Raw genomic sequence first — 21,004 nt, forward strand, 5'->3', positions numbered from 1 at the left:
AACTAAACTAAACTCGCTACCGTCAGTGTTAGCTGCGTAGCAGCGACTGGAAGGAAAGCAATTTGTTATTCCCTTCACCCGTAAAACATGTAGAAATAGCACGAAGGGACGCTGCACGGCCACCGCAATCATAACAACGAGAGCCGCAGCAGCTAACGCCGGCTACGTGTATGGCAGAGACGCGTCTCCAGGAAATAGACGGAGTTATTCTGACGGCGCTAGCTTAATTTAGCATCGTTAGCAGCGGGAGGAGCAGCTTCTCTCGACGCAGACAACGCAACGACTGCGCACGTACCGTAAAGCCGCCTTTAAATGGGCTCGTCTCCTGCACATCGGCAATTCGTGTAAATGCACTGATTCCGGATGCTAACTTAGCCACTTCCGATGCTAACTGGCTTTGTTTTCCTCCGGAGAAATAGAGACGACGACGGAACAGGACGCGATGACGCAATGTGACGTAAAAAACAAGCGTCGCACGACACGAACGACAGTTTACGGCCTTCCTGTTTGCTCGCAGCCAGAGGACGTTGGTGTCACGGACAGAGAGAAGCTCTCCGGGTTGTTTCTCCAAGCTTTACAGACGCGGAAGAATCGAACATGTTTTCTCGGATCGTGAGACCCACCGCCGGCCTCGCCCGCTGCCTGTCGACCTCGTCCCGGGACGCCGCTAAGGTGGCGGTCCTCGGCGCGGCGGGCGGCATAGGCCAGCCGCTCTCTCTGCTCCTGAAGAACAGCCCCTTGGTGAGCCACCTCTCTCTCTACGACATCGCCCATACCCCCGGGGTGGCCGCGGACCTCAGCCACATCGAGACGAGAGCCAAAGTGACCGGCCACCTCGGTCCCGAGCAGCTGGCGGCGGCTCTGAAGGGCTGTGACGTCGTCGTCATCCCCGCCGGGGTGCCCAGGAAACCGGGCATGACCCGCGATGACCTCTTCAACACCAACGCCACCATCGTGGCCACCTTGGCCGACGGCTGCGCCCGCCACTGCCCCGGGGCCACGATCTGCGTCATCGCCAACCCGGTCAACTCCACCATCCCCATCGCAGCGGAGGTGATGAAGAAGCATGGCGTGTACAACCCCGGCAAGGTGTTCGGGGTCACGACCTTGGACATCGTCAGGGCAAACACCTTCGTGGCAGAGCTCAAAGGGCTCGACCCGGCTCGCGTCAGCGTACCGGTCGTCGGGGGTCACGCGGGGAAGACCATCGTTCCTCTCATTTCCCAGTGCGCGCCCAAAGTGGCGTTCCCCGATGACCAGCTGTCCGCTCTCACGGGCAGGATCCAGGAGGCTGGCACCGAGGTGGTGAAGGCCAAGGCCGGGGCCGGATCTGCCACGCTGTCCATGGCCTACGCCGGCGCCCGCTTCACCTTCTCTGTCCTGGATGCCATGAATGGAAAGGAAGGCGTGGTGGAGTGCGCCTTCGTGCGCTCCGAGGAGACCGGGTGCAAGTATTTCTCCACGCCGCTTCTTCTGGGGAGGAACGGCATTGAGAAGAACCTCGGGCTGGGGAAGCTGTCTGCCTTTGAGGAGAAGCTAGTGGCCGACGCCATGGATGAGCTGAATGCTTCCATCAAGAAGGGCGAGGATTTTGTTGCCAGCATGAAGTGATCCGGGGGGGTTGCGTGGAATGAAATGCAGCAGCTGTGATCGGTCGTTTGTTCTGTCCTAACTTAAAAGGCGTCTGGGTAAATTCAGAGATCTGTCGGTGTTTCCTCTTTTATCTCTGTTAGCAGTTGGTTCTTCTTAAAGCCAGAAATCATGGTTGTTACCATGGTTTTTTGTGCCATGTGAAGTTTCCATTGCATTTTCAAAAATGTCTATCTTGCACTCATGACTTTGATTGTACTGTCGGGTTTTTTTTCTTTTCGGATGTGAAAATTTAAAACATGATATTTTCATGTACATCTCATTAGTGGGGATTTCTCTGCTCAGAAATACTGTCATTTTACCTGTCGATGCAAAGATGGCACCACAAATAAACAGTTCAGCCTTCAGAAGGATTCTTTATTTCTTGGTTTTATGATGCTTGACATGCTCACTCTTCTCCAGCTGTTGGTAATCCTTGATGCTCTCCAGATGTTGAGGAACCCTGACAGTTGTCAAGAAACTAAGCAAGATAAATCCTCAAGTAGTTTTGAAACTGTCAGCGTCAGTTCCAAACTGACACCAACTATGTGGCAGCAGGTAAAGTGCAGCTGCATAAAGATCACAGACAGATTGATTAGCTTAAACTGCATGTTTGATGTTACACGTGCTGATGAGTTAGTTGAAGCAAGAACAATAGAACGTCTGCTGTGACTACGCCTGAGATACGGCTACCCTTACCGTCACCCCGAACGAACCCAGAGCAGGTTTTTGTCATGCATCTGTCATTTTGCAGCGATCATGAGGATGTCACAAGAGCTCGCTTATCTTTGTCTTTACAAAGTCGCCGTTTTAAACCAGAAGACCGCTCCGAGTCGCACGTCATGCAATCTGAGAAGGTATGAAAGTACGATACGACAGCTTGTGAGAAGCATCAGACACAGATACAAACCCATTATTGTTTTATTTGACATACAGGTGCTTTTGTTTCCTACTCAAGGAGCTTTATTGAGAGCACAGATTTCATTTACACAAAAAGGAAAACCAATAGTAGATTGGATTTATCACGTATTTGGATAAAACTACGATTTGTCCAAGATGTACTGAACACGTTCATCATAGTCGGTTTCTGACCATGCTCCTTTGCAGTGATCATGCGGATGTCACAAGAGCTCACTTTTATCTTTGTCTTTACATCAAATAAAGAGTTCTAAAGGACAGGAACAACAATAGTGAATGACCTTTCTACATAATGCTGCAAAATCTACATTCAAAAACCAAAATGCGCAAAGTTGTACCAGGGCCTTGTTAAATAACCGTAACAACAAGCACGTAGGATAATGTCTTTGTCTCGCTGCCTGTGTAGGAGTCTGCAACCGTCACAGACATTTCTCACTCTGTCTTCAGTCCCAAGGGCAGTCTCAGCAGCGTCTCCAACACTTCTCAACAGAGAACACTCAGTGGTGGAAGTGATGGAGTCGAGTCTACAGGGTAGAAAAAGAGACTTTTTAAAGTCCAAAGTAGCCCGAGCCTTGTGGCTGAACGCGCTCCGTCTCACTTGTGCATAAACATTGTTTTCAATTCATACAGGTAGCAGCAACACCCCTTTAGAGGAGGGGTCGAAGGGGAATGAAAAGTAGGCGAGGATGCGGGACGTTTCGGAGAAAGAATGGGAGGGTAACAGGAGGAGGATGAGGTGGCGCTAGACTTTGGTCTACTAATGTACGAGGCCATCTCCGGGGAAGACTGAGTCTGTGTCGTGGCCTCTACGATGCCGGTGCTCTGTTTTATTCCTGCTATCAGAGTCTTCACGTTCACTCGCTTCCCTCTCCCTCTCTTTCTTCCTCTCCCGTCGCACCTCTTGGTTCTCCTTATCTTTCCGGCTGTTGCGATTCCTGCGCTCTCTTCTGTCATTCTTTCTGCGTCCTCCTGAAATTATATGAAAATGAGATGGTATATTAAGATGAGTAAAATTAGTAGATTAGTAAAGATTAGTAACGTAGAGGACGGGATGAAGCTCAGAATCTCCTCCCCTTTTAATTTAGGAGGCAGTATTCAGTAAATTAATATGCTCATTCATTTTCTTATCATTTCAGAATATCTTTATTCTGCTATTGACGTTTCAGGTACTTTATTGCATCGATGATTACAGGTTCCTTCGCTACAGTCGATCCTACTTTGTAACGGTGCTTTTTGTCCTGCAGTGGTTGGCGGGTAAGAACGTCAAGGCCATGTGACTATAACAGGAGCTAAAGACTGCTTTTCTTGAGCACAACGTACAATTTCTTCCATGGATTGCTTCATTTGTCGAACAAAGTAATAATTGGAATGAAACTAATCACACTGAAATATGCTGTCTCCTCCCCCAGTATGATGTCATCACTGCTGCACTGCTTCTTTCTTCTCTGCTTTTTCAGCGTTTGAAACACAAGGATAGGTAATTGGTGCATTCAGGTGCATCCCATAAACACTGAAATCTGCACCGCTTCGTGCGACAGGGTGTCTGGGTGCTAAAACCGGCCTCACCGTGTCGTCTGTCCTTTATTAGCCAGAACGGGAAGCCTGCATCTGTCATCAGCTTTAATACTTTACTACCACATTTAAAAAAATAAGAAGTTATTTTGTTTTGGTGCCTAACTTTTTTATCTACCAGTACCACTGGACAGACACTGTAATGCAAAATGAATCCTTAAATGGTGTTTTCAATGTCAAAATCAAATGTTTTTTCCTGACTCCATTCTGGATCTACAGTATCCGCAATCCGGATCCGATCTGGATGAAATTCGGTGGTGATAGAGATCCCCACCCTACATGACTCTGCAAAATTCCATAAACATTGGTCAATAATCAACCGAGATATTGAGGAACAAATTTTGAAGGTCCATTGACTGCAATGTTGAACATTTCAAAGTGATCCAGGATCCAGGATCTCTTCTGGATCATCACCAAAATGTAATCATCTGTTCCTGATAACATTCCCAACAATTCCTGAAAATTGCATCATGATCCGTCTATACAATTTTGAGTTATCTTGCTAACATTCAAACAAACAAACCAACGCCAGTGAAAATATAAGATCCTCGGCGGAGATAAAACGCAAGCCAGCATAGTCCGGTTCCCGCCTTCAAAGACCCACCACTAGATGGCAGTCTCTTATCACAGACAGTAGCCCTCAGTGATGAGCAGACCGTTGTCCGAAATAGAAAACCTTTAAATAAACCCCTAATTTATCAGTTCTTGCAACACCATCTCATAAACAAAACCAAGAATTTTGGAATGCTTGGAGGTTTATCTCTGCTTCAGCTACATTTATTAAAGATAATAACAAGATCCATCCCCAGGGAGGTTGGAGACAGGACCTGCAAGTGAAAGCAAGGGAGGCCCTTTCCTGTTGTTGTACTGTTGCTGCTCATGTGTGAGTGGAACGGAGCAGCACGGCATGCTATGCCGGCTGGCTGGCCAGTCGGGGATTGTGAAACTGCTGAAGTAGGCAGTAGGCACAGACGGAGAGAGAGAGAGCGAGAGAGAGAGAGAGAGAGAGAGAGATCTCTGTCTCCCTCCTGTCCGCTTCATGCTCGCCCCATAAGCTCATCCTCTCCCTCTGTCTGTTCATTAATCAAGCTGGGACCAGGGGCCATGTCTGACCTGCACATTCTGGGATAGTGTTATACCAAGCTGTACCTGGTGACTGTGTTTACTCTCCCGGAAATAATGAAAGGCCAAGTGGGCAAGAGCAGGACATGGGGGCACACGTGAGCATATTACACGCAGCTCATGCCCACATTGTTTAACTGCAAGACAACAAAAATCCAAACGTGAAGATGGGTGGGTGCGTGGTTGGATGGATGGACTAATCTGGTGCATTGACTCATGCAGGCTCTGCCCCCCGTCCTCTATAAACACAGGAAGTCCCCTTCGCTCTCATTGTTTTCTCTGTCCTGACACCATTTACAACTATTTACAAGTTCAGTGGATTAGTCATACTGTAGCCCCCCCCCCGCGCTTTTGTCCACCCAGAGGAGAAACCTAATCCATGCCAGTGTTGAAATGATTAGGAGTGTGTTTATCAAACCAACCTGCATTTGGTTAGCTGGAACAGTTTCTGATGGACCTTGTGTAAACTGTGTGTTGACATGTCTGTAATGGTCCCCAAATGAGACACCTTCTGAGTTTTTGGAACATAATTTAGCATCTTGAATCCAAACCTTAATGAATAACGTATTTGAATTTTGGGGCAGTGGTAAATAAGTACGGTAGTTGACTTTGATGAGAATACTTGAAAATCGTTTTATGTACAGTGGGAATTGGAGAAATACAGTCACCCTATTATCCACACTCAAATATCACCATGAATTTCCATTAAAACAAATATGCGAATTTAACGGAGGTTAAATATTGTCACCGAATTCTTGCTGAAGTAGAAAATAAGCATATTTCCAAAAATAAACGATTCTTTAGGTGGGGTACGGTGGTGGAACTGCCACAACGATGAGACAACTTTACATCTTATTTGACATAAAGCCTCTTGTGCAATGTCTAATATATCTAGTACCAGATCCACTGACGAGCAAATCCATCTGTGTGGCACTTATTCTTTTCTGTTGCTTTCCTCTATATGCAGGATAATTGCTGGCTTGTAGAAGTCTTGGCTATAATGCTACGTATATATATATAAATTGTCGTCTCGCCCACCCGGACGGTACGGTGTCTCCTTCAGGCTCGCGTCCTCTACCAGAGGCCTGGGAGCTTGAGAGTTCTAGCAGGATCTTAGCTGTCCCGAGTACTGTGCTCTTCTGGACAGAGATGTTGGACGTTGTCCCTGGTATCTGCTGGAGCCATTCACCCAGCTTGGGGGTCACTGCCCCAAGTGCCCCCGATCACTACTGGCACCACTGTTGCCTTCACTCCCCACATTTTCTTCAGCTCTTCCTTCAGCTCTTGGTATTTCTCGAGCTTTTCGTGTTCTTTCTTCCTGATGTTACTATCGTTGGGGATTTGCTACATCTATCACTACCACTGTCTTCTGATGTTTATCAGGCTGGTTGGCCGTCACCAGTTTGTTCATCTGGATCTGGAAGTCCCACAGGATCTTGGCTCGATTATTCTCGACCACCTCTGGAGGTGTCCTCCATCTTGGCTCTGGGGACTCCAGTCCGTATTCGGTCCAGATGTTCCTGCACACTATGCCCACCACCTGGTTATGTTGTTCCGTGCATGCCTTGCCTGCCAGCATCGTACACCCTGCTGTGATGCGCTGCACTGTCTCAGGGGCTGCTTCGCACGGCTTGCACCTGTGGTCAGACTAATCATCTCAGTTTTGCAGTTATCTCCTTGTTTCCCTGTGTGATATACAAAAATAAAAGGTCCCGAGTATCCATTTCCCAACAGGACCCAGCGGAAACAACTAGAGTACACAGGGATCACATTCAACAGCCTGGACGCTTACACCCTCATCATGATTATTGTCACTGTCATTTACTAGCCCTTCATGATTTTATTATGCTAAACTCTAAGGAGAGTGCATGGAGATGGGTGTTCTCTGGATACTGTGTATGTAAACACAGTCCTGTGGGCCAGATGAATTGCATTTGGCTGTAACTTCTAGAACTCATTCGGTGTATATGTCAGTAAACTGCGCCGAGCGCACGCAGGGGATTTATTGGGTGGGAAGTTGCACAATAACTGTGTGCAAATGAAAAGGAAATGGGTAAAAATAAAGAGGAATAATACGAGGGAAGGAAATACACGGAGATTAAGGTGTGTGTTTGGAGAGGAGCGGTGTGTGTTTTGCGGTAGCACATCGTCTGCTGCAGGCATTCTGTCATCCGGGGAGCTTTTGGCGGGAGTCAGACTGGGATTAAAGGCTATGGGCTGTCCCGAATATGGCCGCCGGGATGTCCAGAGAGGAGCTCTGTGTGTGCGTGTGTGTGTGTGTGTGTGTGTGTGTGTCATCAATACCCCCTCGCTGACTGATGATGCCAGCTTAGTAAAATGCATATTTCTCTGTTTAACATGTCTGATGTGTGTGTGTGTGTGTGTGTGTGTGTTGGAGTAGTGATACACAGGCTGCAGAGATAGAGAGGTGAACAGCGAGTCCACCGGAGGACAAATTAGCCAGCATTAACTTGAGAGAGAGATGGCGGCAGATGCGGATGTGTGTGTAAACGTGCACAATCTCCAGTCACGATAACGGAGGAGCAGAGGCGACTCTCTAACCCTTAATATATCAGCTGGTTTCCTGCATGTTGGAGTTGTTGCTTCTCCCTGTTTTAGGAAGAAGCTTAAGTTTTCTGTATTTTATTCCATTCCCAGTCTGATTCTCTGCTCCTCTGGGATTATCTGTCTGTTTGTCTCCTCCTCCCTGTCCCTCCTGTGCACTATTATCTCTCAGTACGTCTACAGTTTGTGCTCTCGTTGTTCTCCATCGCCTTCTCCCCATGTTCCAGTGCAAGGTTTGGACTCTTTCCTTCTGTTTTCCCGAGTTGGATTATTTTTTTTTGCCTGTGGAAGTTTTGATGATAAATTTTGGATAATTGACCTCCCAACCCGCTTGCCTTTTAACTTTAACTGCTTGTTAATGCATCTCTGAACTGCTTGTCCTGTCTCTGGTATTATCTGCATCTGGATCTTGTTTTAAACCTCATGAAACAAGGTTTTAAATGTGCCATCTGTAATACTGAACATTGTTTAGAAGTCAGCTGAAAGTTGTGATTCTATAAAGTTTCTGCAGGACTGGAAGACTTAAAAGCTTCACAGTATACAATTAATGGAAAAACACATCAAAATATAGATATTCTATCATTTTTGCTTTATTATTTTGAAACATTGAATACACTCTCCTGTCTGCCCAATCGAAAGGAAACTGGAGCCACGAATGGATAATGGCGGCCTAACACAAAACCCACCAGCAGTGGATTCATGACAGTTTGTCTGTGGAAATTAAAGACAACTTGCCCACCTGGACCAAAGAGAGTTTTAGCTTGTAACACTCTCTAGCACAGCTTGACGTGTCTCATTTGTGTGTGAATTAAACAAATAAGATGTGTTTAAATAGTCAGAATTGCAGTTGGATTTGAAAAATGTGCTCAGTCAGAAGAGACTTTGCGTAAAGCGAAGCAAATTAAATGCTGTCACATTTAACTAACAGACATGGGAGTGGTCTTCTCATCTAAGTCAAAGCACTAAAGCAGATATTGCTTTTACCTAGATGGAGCACAAAGGCATGGTTAATAAATCATATGGATTTTAAGATCAATGCTGTATACAGCTCTCTTACACATGGCGAAAGGGGCATTTCTTCAAATTTTCATACAAGTCATAATTAATCTGAACATTTTGTTATTTAAAGGAACAGATCTTGCGCTCCTATTTATTGCAAACCGTTTCAATATCCAACTAACTGAAGGACAAAATGTGCAAGATTAGTATTTACAGAGTCAAATTCCATCATTTCACACCTTAGAGTTCTGTTTCTACCTTCTGTGGTATGAAGACAGGACTGGAGAAAACTGTAGAATGGCAAACATCTTAAGTAATTATTGTGTTTGGGATTAATAAAGGTTAAAATAATTATAAGTAAGTGTTATATGTGTACGACCAACCACCGCAACTATGATGGAGAATGAAATGAGCTGAGGAATAAAATGTGGGAGCAAAAATGATGGAGCAAAGTAAAGAAAGGGAGGAGAGTAAGGATGATGTCTCAATGCCTGAGGGCTGCTCGAGGATTACCCAGGGCTCTCAGAGGTCAGACCACTGACCCCTGAGCATGTGTAGAACGTAAACAGTAAGGAGAGGATGCGTCGAAGTAGATAATTAGCTTTCATTCAGCGCAGATGCTGCTGGAGCAACTGCGTAATCACAAATGGAGTCAACAGTGGGATGAGGATGGAGGAATGGATCAGAATGGAGAGAGAGAGAGATAGAGAGAGCATGCAAGAAAGTAGGGGTGAGAGAGGGCACATTTTACACTGCCTTACAAATCATGCCGACCCACTTGTCTCGCCACACAAATTACCACCAAGAGCAAAGGCTGTGCAAGTCATTCACTGAGACTGTGTGTGTGTGTGTGTGTGTGTGTGTGTGTGTGTAGGTGTGTGTGTGTTGGCAGCTGTGGGGATAAACCAATACTGATCCCCTGGTCGCCGCGTGCCTCACAGGGAGGATGTTGATGTTGAACACACACACACACACACCTACACACCCACACACACACACACACACAGACATTGTTTTTTCTGTAAGTGTGAGGTCCCATGGGACTGGATCTGAGTCTCCGACCCCGTCTGCGATCTGTCATTTACCACGAGAAAGCCCCAGCCACCAACCATGTCGGTAACCACACACACACACACACACACATAGTACACACGTAACACAAAGTGATCGTTAGTTCACCAGAGCGAGCCCGTCTGAAAGCAGCTTTCATTGTCTTCATTATAAATAATCACGCTACCCTAACAGCAGAACTAAGTATTATTTTTCCCCCCCTCTGTTTAAAAAGCCAAAGAGGTCAAAACACACAACACACCCATTGCAACATCACACATGTGTGCCCCCCCCCTCCCTGCCCTCACTCTAACCACAATGACAATCCTCTGAGTAAACAATCGTAGTCCTGAGCGGAAGAACGACGAGTTCTGATTGTACAAGCTAAAGCAGCAAGGTCTGGAAGTCATAGAGGGTAGAAATCATGACATGTGTCACAAATTCAGTGTTGGCAGTGAGTGTGACGGCGAAACAGCAATTGCTGCAGACACTCTATGGAACAAAAGCATGTACAGGTATTTACTTTATTTTCTGGAACACACAGCTGGAAGACAAACTCTTCTCTGCATTTTTTCTTACCTGGACATTTCCTCCTCTTCACCAGACACTCCTTGATCTCTGAGATCTCAGGGCAGGGGTTGCCAAACGGTGACGGGTACTGAAGGACCTGCCTTGTGCGAGTCTCCTGGCCACGTTTGAACCCACAGGTTCTACCGGACCGAGAGCAGGGGCTCCACTCGCTCCAGTCACCCACCTCACAGTGCACTGAAATGAGAGGGGGGGAGGTAAGGGTGAAAAGTTCCACTCTTTATGTATTTTATTCATTCATCTTCTGAACCGCTTTGTCCATTACCGGGTTCCAATATTCAACATGGGGTCAGATTCTCTTCTACAAGTCACTCTGCTGGTTGTAGCACGTGCCCGGGCTCCATACTATGAACTCGTATGTTATTTATTTATATTTATTTACTCTTCTGTTTCTTTGAAGTGTGTAAAATAACCTCTAGAAAATCCAGAGATTCTGAGCGTTTCAGGCTTAAAGTCTAAAAGAACTGACCTTGTGCTGTGCACTCCACGAGTTTGTCATTGGGCTCGTAGTCCTCTGGACAGACATGGTGGCACCTCCCGCTGAGCTGGTACAGGCCTGGCCGGCACCGCGTACATGTCTCACTGTTCAGACAGGACTCGCACTCTGCAGGGCACCCTGAAAAGTCAAAGGCATAGTTAGTTATGTATCAGCTGCTAAATTTAACACCTGCACAAGTTTTACATGACAGTCATTCCAAAGAGGGAATTATTCGAATTTGCGGCATTAAAAACAAGTTAAATAGAATTCAATTAAGGGTAAACCATCACAGTTTTCTTTGTCCCCACATCAATGTGAATGCAAAAGACTCACTGGGAACACATTCTCTTTGTGTGTCACTGCGAACGAGCCCCTCGGGGCAGTTCTCTTGGCACTTGCCCAGATGTAGGTAGAATCCTGCTCGGCAGCGTGTGCAGAAGTTCTTGTTGAAGCAGGAGTCGCACTCCGACCTGCACTCTGACAGAGAAACACAGCCCACCGCCAGCGTTTATTTAAAATGTGAAAGTTATCGAGTATATCCCCTGCGTGTTAAATATACATGTCAGTGTGTGTGTGTGTGTGTGTGTGTGTGTGTCGCACTGGAAATTCAATCGGGAATAAATGCCACTGCAGTCAGACAGATTTCTCACAGAGTAACTTGTGATAAATTCACTTGTTTTACTTTAATACCCCCAAAAGGAAACACACTTGACACGTTCAGTTCTTTCAGTCATTTGGGTTCATTCTATGTTTACATATAATGCCATATTTCAAAAGCAGGTCAAAAGCAGGCTCTCCTCCTCGCTATATGGAGGGAGGACACATTTTCCAATGTCTTGTCGAGACTTCTTGTTCTTGTCATGTCTAAGTAAAACACACCACAGGTCTGAGATACAGTTCAGTGTCTTTGTTATGACAGATGATTAGGACGAATCAGAGGACATTAATAGCAGAAGCCACACCTACACACTCAGAAACTGAGAGCATGCAATGGAGGAAACTCTTACATTTTTCATTAGTAGTCTGTTAACATTCGACACTAAATAAAAAACACTGTCTTACTTGTGCAGGTGTTTCTTTCCGGGGAGCGTGTGCCGTAAAAGCCCGGAGGACAGGAAGTCATGCAAACCCCGATTTGCTTCATCCCAATCCTCTCCAAATGCATGAAGAATCGTGGCTTGCAGGACAGGCAGCCATTGTAGTCTGAGCAGGTCAGACACCCCCCCTGCTGGCACCCCGAGCTCAGACCAGATATCTCTGTTGGCAGGAGCAGAGAGATATTTGTATGAATTTCATATATCTTAAAGAAAGAAATCTGCACTTAATACTCTCTGAGACAACTTCTTCCCTCAGCTTGTCCCGTGAGGGGTCGCCACAGCAAATCAACCTTCACCACTTCACCCTGTCCTTTGCATCTTCCTCCCCAACACCAGCCACTCTCATGTCCTCCCTCACTACGTCCATGTATCTACTCCTGGGTCGACCTCTGAGACTATCCATCATTTTGGAACGTTGGCGGTGTATTGATAAGATGCATTGCCAAAGTTCATTGCAGAGAATTTTGGACACTCGCTTTATTACTTAACATCCACTGACATTTATTGTGAATCATCACAATCAGGAAATGTGAAATGACAAATTAAACCACGTTGAAATTAAGTTAGAAGTCACAAAAGTACAAAGAGCTGAGTAGAGACTTTTAAAAACACCCATCTACCAATTTTTCTGATTGGTTGAGAGGGAGAAGGGGGGGCATCATAGGTTGGCCATATTTAGCGGGACAGCATTGCGACCAGCTTGAAGGTCTGGTGTGGGCTGTAAACTGGTAACGGGAAAGCAAATCAGTGCACCGTGGTTGGAAGGGATTTGAGTTAGTGATCTAATGGTTGTATCCCAACACCCGGAAGGATCAGGCTGATAAATGTATCCAGAAAGGTCAGGCCGGTATTATGGTATTATGTGGGTTTACTTATTTCAAACAGTGGCTTATTTGCACATGAGGTGAGCCTGACACATCTGTGTTTGCCATAAGCTTCAGTCCACGATGCAAATGTCTCTCAACATTCTAAATGAGTTATTTCAGGTATTGATATTTTATTTTAGATTTCAGTGACGTGTTATGCTAATATAAAACAATGAGGCCAGAGAGGAAACAAAGTCAAAGCAAATGTCAGTGGTAGTTAACTGATTCTACGTTTGTAACTAAAGTCATGCTCATTTTGCAGTAGATTGTTTTTTTCATCTCCACGCTTCAGCAATTTGTCGGAAGTCTCGCTGGATTTTGTCTGCAGAGAATGAGAATTGTGGGCAGAGGTTTTAATAAATGTTTTAAATCTTGTGTTTCCAACCTTATGAAAGAAATTTTTGATCTCTAACATGGCAATGTGTTTGAGTATTGACTGGAGATATATGCAGCATTAGTGAGTTGTAGTAGAAATAGCCTGTAACTGTGAATGTGTGTGTGAATGGGTGAATGTGAGGCTTCATGTAAAGCGCCATGAGCACCGCAACGGTGGAAAAAGCGCTATATCCTCCTGGGACCCAGCCCACCAGTTAGCATGTCATCTGTAATGGACAAATGTCCACTTCAGAGGACATGCTAACTGGCTGGGTCTCAGGAGGATATAAGTGCAGTCCACTTACCATATAGCATCAAGAAGGTGTAACAAAGAAGGTTTGTGTGGTTGTATGAGGATTTATGTATGATTTGTTGGAGAAACAACACAGCGGCACATATGTTTAATAACGCTGTTACCATGCTCTAGTTTACAGAATGTGCACAGTGCAGCAATTTTTGGAACAAGAAAAAAACACACTGGATATATTATTTTAGAGCCAACAGATATACCTGTTCTGTGAGACACCTGCAGCACAGAGTCAATGTGCGTTCAAGATACATTGGTGCGCCATTTCCAAGGGCATAGCTTGGACAATGTTTCAGTCGTCACACATCGTAGGCAAATCAAAAGCAAACCCTGCATGGACTCAAGGAATTGGTTTTCTTTTCCAGCTCTGACATCTCATGCCAAAGGTTTAAGCTGGCCCTCCTCTGTCTGCTCTGAGTTCGGGGTTTAGCTGCCAGTTTACCATAGATCACAGACACTTTGTTTGAAATATCTCGACAATCTTTACAACTGCTGTCCATTTGCCCACATTTGTTCCTGCCAAGCTGCCCTGATTCACAGAAGTCTTAACACACAGGAATGTGGCCTTGCCCTCACACTTGCATTGACAAAGCCTCAGTTGGACAGTGGTATCTTGCACAACATACCAACAATGTCACATGTGAGCACATATTTTCACATGCCTGCACACATGCAAACACGGGCGATTCGTGGAGAAAAAAAGAATTGAGCAAAAATATTTTGGCTCCACGCAAGAATATCGACTCCATCACGTTAGACACGGGTTCACTTTTATAATCAGTACCTGCTGTTTAGCTTGATGAGCCCATCTTCATCTTCCACAGTTGAGCTGGTAAACTCTATGGTGCATGTAATTAACACCCAGGAACCCGCATGCCTTTGCTTTTGGATGCAGCATCAAAGACAGGAAGCCTGACGTTTGGGTTCATGGTAATTCTGGCCAGTTGACTCAATGGTCATTGACTCTTACCCCTTTCTGTCCTTCCAAAGGCGTTACAGAGTCACCCCTTCACCAACTAATCCTGTCATCCTCCCTGATAGCTCTGAAAGTATTATAGCAGCTTCCTTGGAAGAGCTTTGGATTCTTCCAAGGGTCTTTTAATTAATGGGCATACTGAGCCAGTCTGGAGAGGCAGAGGTTTACTCCTCACTGCAGACTGTGAATGTCAGCGTTTCATCTTTTTTTTTCAGGGTATAAGAAACAGTTCAGCAAATTGATACAAGGCCTGATTTAATTTGTTAATGGGGGATAAAGATTAAAAGGAGAAAACCTGTGGGTCTCAATTCTGCTCAGTGTATATAAAGCAGACACTAGATAGAAGCTTTGAATCGTGCATTAGGCCAGAACAAAGACAATTAGACTAATTAACTATACCAAATAACATATGATTCAGATTTATTTGTAAAATCTCTGTAATATGTGTCAGTGCTGCATGATACATACAGCAGCATGATACATGCCTAGCTCCATGGGTCTGATGTCATAATGCTGCTGAAGTAAACACCAGCAGAACTATCAAGAGCCCCGAGAATCCCTTTAGAACTAACAAATAAACACATTGTTAGAAGGTGCTGCAACGCTCCAGTTTGGCCAAACAAACAAACAAACAAACAAAAGAAACCCCACTCTTGTGGTCACGAGGAAAAACTTCGCCCGGTCTGATGTTGTGAGGTCTGTGTTTGAATGTGAAGGGAAGGAGAAGTTTCAGCCCCAGGTGGCAGGGATAAATACATCACTTCTAAGGTCTATTATTGTAAATCACAGACAGTTTTTCAGCCAGCCTGGCAAGTGATGCATGGAATATTCCAGTTATCGCTACTCCGACACACAGAGCACATCTGGAGACCCTCAGCGATAAAGTCTGCAAGTGTGTGGAGGAAGAATAGAAAGATGTACTGTATGTTTGCTTATTCCTGGAAAAAGGCTGCTCATAGCCAACGAGACTGAACTTAACATTGGGTCCGGGGGGAAAACAGTGCAGATGAAATACTATGAGAGCCAGGAATGTTTTCCTATACTGTGAAATATGCTTGATCTTTTACAGATTATGAATTTGCATAAAAACAATATTGAGCTTAATTTCAAATGATTGCTCCAATAGACAAATTTCTTGATTTGAGTTCCTATGTGTCAAATAAAGGTTTCACCATAAATTCTGTCAAGGGGCAGTGCAAAGAGAATGTGGTGAGCAAGGCAGTTACTGAAAAGCTGCAGCTGAAGCTGCGGTTAGGCGTCTGAGGGGCCTGACGGCTGCAGCTCTGACCGCTAGAGAGCGATAAGAGCAGCGGCAGAAGGCCTCAGGTGACAGAACAATTCATTCATTCACTTAAGGTTCAAAGAAAACATAGTATTCACACTGTACAGAAGGGTATGAGTCGAAGAGCTACCAGGCAGAAGTAAGGATTTCCATTTTATAAGCAGGAATGCATCACAAGGAAGGTAATTAGTGACATTCGTGTAACGAGACTCTTAATAACTAATAACACATGTACAACCATTCATTAAAATCTGTCTAAAGACTGAATCAATCGTCACTTTAAATGACATATGGATGAGAGAGAGAGAGAGAGAGAGTTCATTACGTCATATCTAGACAAATCAAAACTAACAGAAATGGAGCACGGAGCAGTGTTTCCAGATGTGCACCTGTGTGGGGTTGCTTGGCGACCTGGTACAACAACTGCTTGGAATAAAGAATGCGCCGTTAGTTCAAATAATAAGCGCCACTGAAAACAATTTATTTATAGATTATTTCTTGCATGAAAAAAATGTAAAACGCGAATCCTCTGCGAGTAAAACAGCTGAATGTTAAAACTGGGGGGGTGGGGGGGTGCTGAATGTGGAGACCAAACACCGGGCAGCACTTCAGCCTTATACTCACGTTTATGGTGCCGGTGCCTGGAGCTGCTGTGCTGCTGACAACCAGTGTAATCCATGCAATGCAAGATGATCAAAACAAATGAGATCAGTTGTAATTGCATAGTAGCCCAGAGGTGAGACTCGCAAAGCCAATGTCAATGTTCAGCAAAGCACTTGGATAAAATTCCCTTTTCTTAACCCAAAAGGAGACTGATGTGGATGTGTAATTCCTAGACACAGCAGGACCCCCAGCTATGTGGTGATATCTGGTGATGACAGTGTCCGGTGGCCCAATGATGCCTGGGCCGTTTACACTGTAACATCCTGGATAGGGTCTTCATATGTGCCAAGAAAACCGGATTGAGTCAGAGATCCGTTATCCGTTCCGTGAAAAAGAACATTCCCTCAATCGTGGAAAAAATACACACAGCCCCAAAAATCAATCATTAATGTAGCTCGGAAGATAAAAAAGAATTACAAGTTGTGACTCTCAAAAAGGTTTGAGATATGACACCCAGGCGTAGAACTCCAGATTGACCTTTTCCCCTGCCTCCCCGCCTGTCAGTGAAGATGCGCTGTGCGTCCCGAGCTGCGCGTGGATCAGCTACGGCAGCGTGCCAGGAGCGCCGAGGGTTTCGATTTCATCTCAGCATCTCACACAAAAAAGTACAAGAACCCACAGGATCAGCGCCAGCAATAAGAAAAAAGTTCTACTCTGCTGTCAAACACACACACACACCACACACACACACCTCCTCTCTCTTGCTGTCGGCAGCTACTGAACAAAGTGAGTCTCCCTATAGTTTCAGCGCTTTTCTGCCTTGCGCGCAGGACCCATTCACTCCTCTCCCGTCGGGTGGCTGATGACTTCAGCCCTCTGCTGTCTATCTGTGTCGTTCTTTCCCCCTATGAGCTCCAAAGTTTATTTAGAGGACAAGCCCCCCGCGTCAGAGAGAGAGAGAGAGAGAGAGAGAGAGAGAGAGAGAGAGACATATTGAAGTTATTTTCAACGAGTGTGTACTGTGGTTTATTTAAATGCACGTTTAACCCGCACTAGATATAAAAAATTATGTGATTGGAATATATGGACTCAGTTGATCCACTCCTGTCCTGATACCCACAACTCTGTCTTCATAGACAGGAACGTTGCTCACGTGAGATTTGTGAAGACAGTACTGCGAGACATACAATAAGTGCATTGCAAAGTTAACTCCATCGGGTAAGGAGTAACGGATAAACAGTCTGAATCGTCTGACATAGCGGCTGCACAAACCAGGGTGATCCTCAAAAAACTCCAACTCAAGATCAATTACTTCACACTATTTTATAGGCTGGCATATGTGAGTGGAGAAGTACAATATGATGGAATCACTATGTATTTTCTTCTCTCATATTTAAGCGGTGGGGGTTTTAGTGGAGAGCCAGAACATCCTGAACATCAGTCTAAGAAGCTGCAGCATTTCATTTGATTTCCTCTAGAGGGAGTTCAGTTCCATAAAAGCTGCCAGAAACATTGTCAGGATTAAAAGCATGGGCATCAGTGCATTATGGTAAACTGTAGAAGTTGGCCATTCCCTGCTGTGTCCACATGTGATGGTTGTATATTATTGCAATACAGGTACAGGAAATTAGATGAAAAATACAATAGCAAATGCAAATAGTGTCATAAAAAAATCACATGTATGGAGCATTCATGACTATGACACCTTGTCAATCATCAATACTTGTTCCTGATCATTTGCCATCAGAGCCTCAGTCCATAGGTTTGGGTCTTTTGCTGACAACCGTTCTTAAATACAGAGACTTACACCTCCAGGTTGAGTGAACTGTGGCCTCATGAGCAGAACAGCACTGAGGAGGCGGCCTCATTTGTCGAACTATGTTTAGAGGGAACAGTATGCACAAGTCCATTACTTCTCCACAATGTGGCTTCTGGTTTTTCATCAGTCGCTGCAGAGACGAAAGCAATGCGCACAGTGTGGACTCTTTATGGGAACGCTTCCGTGTTTGCCCTGGACTAACTCAGGAACATTGCCATGAAACATTCCGAGATTGATGCATCGTTTTAAACCCCCTCACCTACACTGAGACAGACTGCCAAATTTAAGATATTCATTATAGTTATGAAGACGACTCTAAATTCTAATCTAAAATGTGTTAGATTTAACAAGCTTTGGAAAAATACGGGGAAAAAGTGCAAAGTAATATGGTGAAATGCTATGAAATATGATGAAATCTTGCTCCTCCCTCTTCTCCACCCCATCAGGTTGATGTTAGGGATGTCAATGAATAATGCTTGTCTTTGTGTGCTCGTCTGAACTGGGCTAGGTGTGTGTATGTATGTGGCAATGGGGTGTGGAAGGTTAAGGTCACTTGGTCAGTCCCTGTGACCGTCCAGTGAGAGAATCAGTCGACACCTGTAAATGAAGTCGGGCAGGTGCACAAACCCTCTGGACAAAGGATGGATGCACTCTACGCCATTTTTTTCCCCCGTTAACCACATTTAGTCCTATTTTAACCTGTACCTGTAATTTAGGCCTTGAGCTAACGGTGCATGAGAGTTATGTAACACAGACAATCAGTTCTTGTGTCGTGCTTTGGACAATAGCCTGAACATTATTGCCATTGATTTTGGGTGGAAAAAGTAAAATTTCAATGCAAGTTAACCCCAGTGCAATTCCACAGCAGAGGATGAGGAAGACATATATATTTTTCATTTGAAAATACTTTCTTTCACCTTTCATAGGCTTTTATTGACTTGCTTCTTGAACAAGTTAACCGCTCCCTGCTGCATCAACAAAATAGAAATGATGTGGGGCGGTGAACCAGAACATTAAAGCAGTCCCTTAAACCAAAACACTGAGCTAACAGAGCTTAGCTGAGGAAAACTGTAGAGTAAGGGGATAATGGGCAGAGTGTTTATCTCTTTAAGTCATACATGTCGACATGCCTTCCATTGTTCATATACGGATATTTATTAGGGCAAGTGTCTGGCATCTAGTAACACTATTGTGCGGTTTTTATATGGCTGGGTCCCTATTTTGTTTGATTCGCCATCAAAGGCAAAGAACAAGCGCTACCTAGTGAACATGAATGTAAATATTGCTCTTCAAATGTTTGACGCTGTAGGAAAAGACATGTTTGTTAGAACTCACAGTTTGACATAGAACATTTTGGTGACTCGAACTGAAGGTACGCATCATATAATGTGTATTTGGTACAAAGGAAACTCCACATGGCACTTGTAAGGGGAATATCAGGGCTCAGCTCAATTACATCTATCATTCCGTTGTTCAAACCAAAAATAGCAGATGCCTACTTTGTCATATTCATATGACATTTCAATAATCCATTTACCTCGACCTCATCGAGAGAATCCTGCACTTAATCCTGAGCCACATCACAGCACCACACCGCAAAGCTCACGCCTGTGATCTCCAAAGTTTTCATTCCCCGGCGGCCTGTGACTCACACAATTCCCAGGTGACAGTAACAATGTTGATCCACTGTCCTGTCATCATCTAATGAATTAGACCGGGCTCAGTGTGGACACCAATTGGTAGAGCGTGCCTCACAGGGGTCTATGAAATCATACTGCCTCTGTCTGCGGCCTTATATGCAGGTTTTTCTGACGTTGCATCTATTAAAGCTGCAGATATCCCAGTGGCAACCCTGCACATTCTCTTAGCATGAGGCAAGCAAAGAGAGACAATGACACGGGGCAGCACAGGGTGTACAATGCTATGAAAATAGATGTGTGAGCGCATATGCATGCATAGATACAGGATCTAGTCAAGTTGCAATAAATAATTATTGATACTTGAAATTCTATTACACACACAGACAAGGAAGATTAGCTTAATATAACAAAGGATGTGACAGGTGCATGTGTTGTGTGTGTGTGTGTGTGTGTGTAGTTCATGTGTATGCTGGGGTGATTGAGGGGATACATTCATAGCAAAAGGGATTGAGAAGGTAGTGAAGGACATGTGTTCATACTGAACCAGGGCTGTCAGCTGTAAATACGACAGTGGGCAGAGTTGTGTATAGAAAAGGTCGAAAGAACACTCGTGTTCCTGTGTGTTTTAAATGTCTCCAGTGATGTCCCATTTTGGCCCGTATTTCTCTCAGTGAGGAACAAAATCCATGCAGAATTTTATATCGAAATAAATAAATTCACATCTTGCTGATGAACGCTGTTGTCGTATGTGTCTACTTAGTATGAAACTAAAGCAGCTTAGCTTAGCATAAAGGTAACTAGAGCACACTTGGTGAGAACATACCAGTGGCAAGCAAATGTACAAATCCTTCTATGGTGACACTGTGATGCAGCTTACTCTGCCTCCGATTGGCTTGGTTGGCGATGCCATTTCTCACTTAACCCCTCAATGAAAGCATTTTGACTATTTTAGAGATGTGTGTAACCATACCAGCCAATCAGAGGCAGAGTAGGGCAGGTTATGGCGCAATGACATTGTGTAGAATACCCCCCCCCCCCCCCCAAAAAAAAAGAGACCAGTGGCATCTTCCAGATAAGCCTCCAAATGGTAGGTCAACTGCGCTTGCAAGAAGTCACTT

At 44.8% G+C, this 21,004-nt stretch overlaps 2 protein-coding genes across 2 annotated transcripts; one reads left to right on the forward strand and one right to left on the reverse strand.

The window, feature by feature from the left end:
- The first annotated feature begins 488 nt into the window (after positions 1-488).
- On the forward strand, positions 489-2,000 carry mdh2 (malate dehydrogenase 2, NAD (mitochondrial)). Its single transcript, XM_068758750.1, has one exon. It carries the CDS (start codon positions 598-600, stop codon positions 1,609-1,611), a length of 1,014 nt encoding a protein of 337 aa, XP_068614851.1. The 5' UTR covers positions 489-597; the 3' UTR covers positions 1,612-2,000.
- A 1,304-nt stretch (positions 2,001-3,304) lies between these two features.
- On the reverse strand, positions 3,305-16,548 carry rspo3 (R-spondin 3). The gene is made up of 6 exons (XM_068758915.1): positions 16,449-16,548; positions 11,984-12,178; positions 11,255-11,398; positions 10,913-11,059; positions 10,435-10,620; positions 3,305-3,513 (listed from the first exon to the last, which is right to left on the reverse strand). The coding sequence occupies exons 1-6, from the start codon at positions 16,546-16,548 to the stop codon at positions 3,305-3,307; spliced, it is 981 nt and encodes a 326-aa protein (XP_068615016.1).
- Between the last annotated feature and the right edge of the window lie 4,456 nt (positions 16,549-21,004).

This window comes from Brachionichthys hirsutus, chromosome 3, assembly GCF_040956055.1.
Source record: "Brachionichthys hirsutus isolate HB-005 chromosome 3, CSIRO-AGI_Bhir_v1, whole genome shotgun sequence".
NCBI classification, from domain to species: domain Eukaryota; kingdom Metazoa; phylum Chordata; class Actinopteri; order Lophiiformes; family Brachionichthyidae; genus Brachionichthys; species Brachionichthys hirsutus.

What these genes read in the sequence shown, in the direction of transcription:
- mdh2 (XM_068758750.1), top strand. Translation starts at nt 598, where the DNA reads ATGTTTTCTCGGATCGTGAGACCCACCGCCGGCCTCGCCCGCTGCCTG.
- rspo3 (XM_068758915.1), bottom strand. Translation starts at nt 16,548, where the DNA reads ATGCAATTACAACTGATCTCATTTGTTTTGATCATCTTGCATTGCATG. An exon ending in CGTGGAGTGCACAGCACAAG is followed by an intron (nt 10,621 to 10,912) that starts GTCAGTTCTTTT and finishes CTCTCATTTCAG; the next exon opens with TGCACTGTGAGGTGGGTGAC. An exon ending in GAAGAGGAGGAAATGTCCAG is followed by an intron (nt 3,514 to 10,434) that starts GTAAGAAAAAAT and finishes TAATTTCAGGAG; the next exon opens with GACGCAGAAAGAATGACAGA.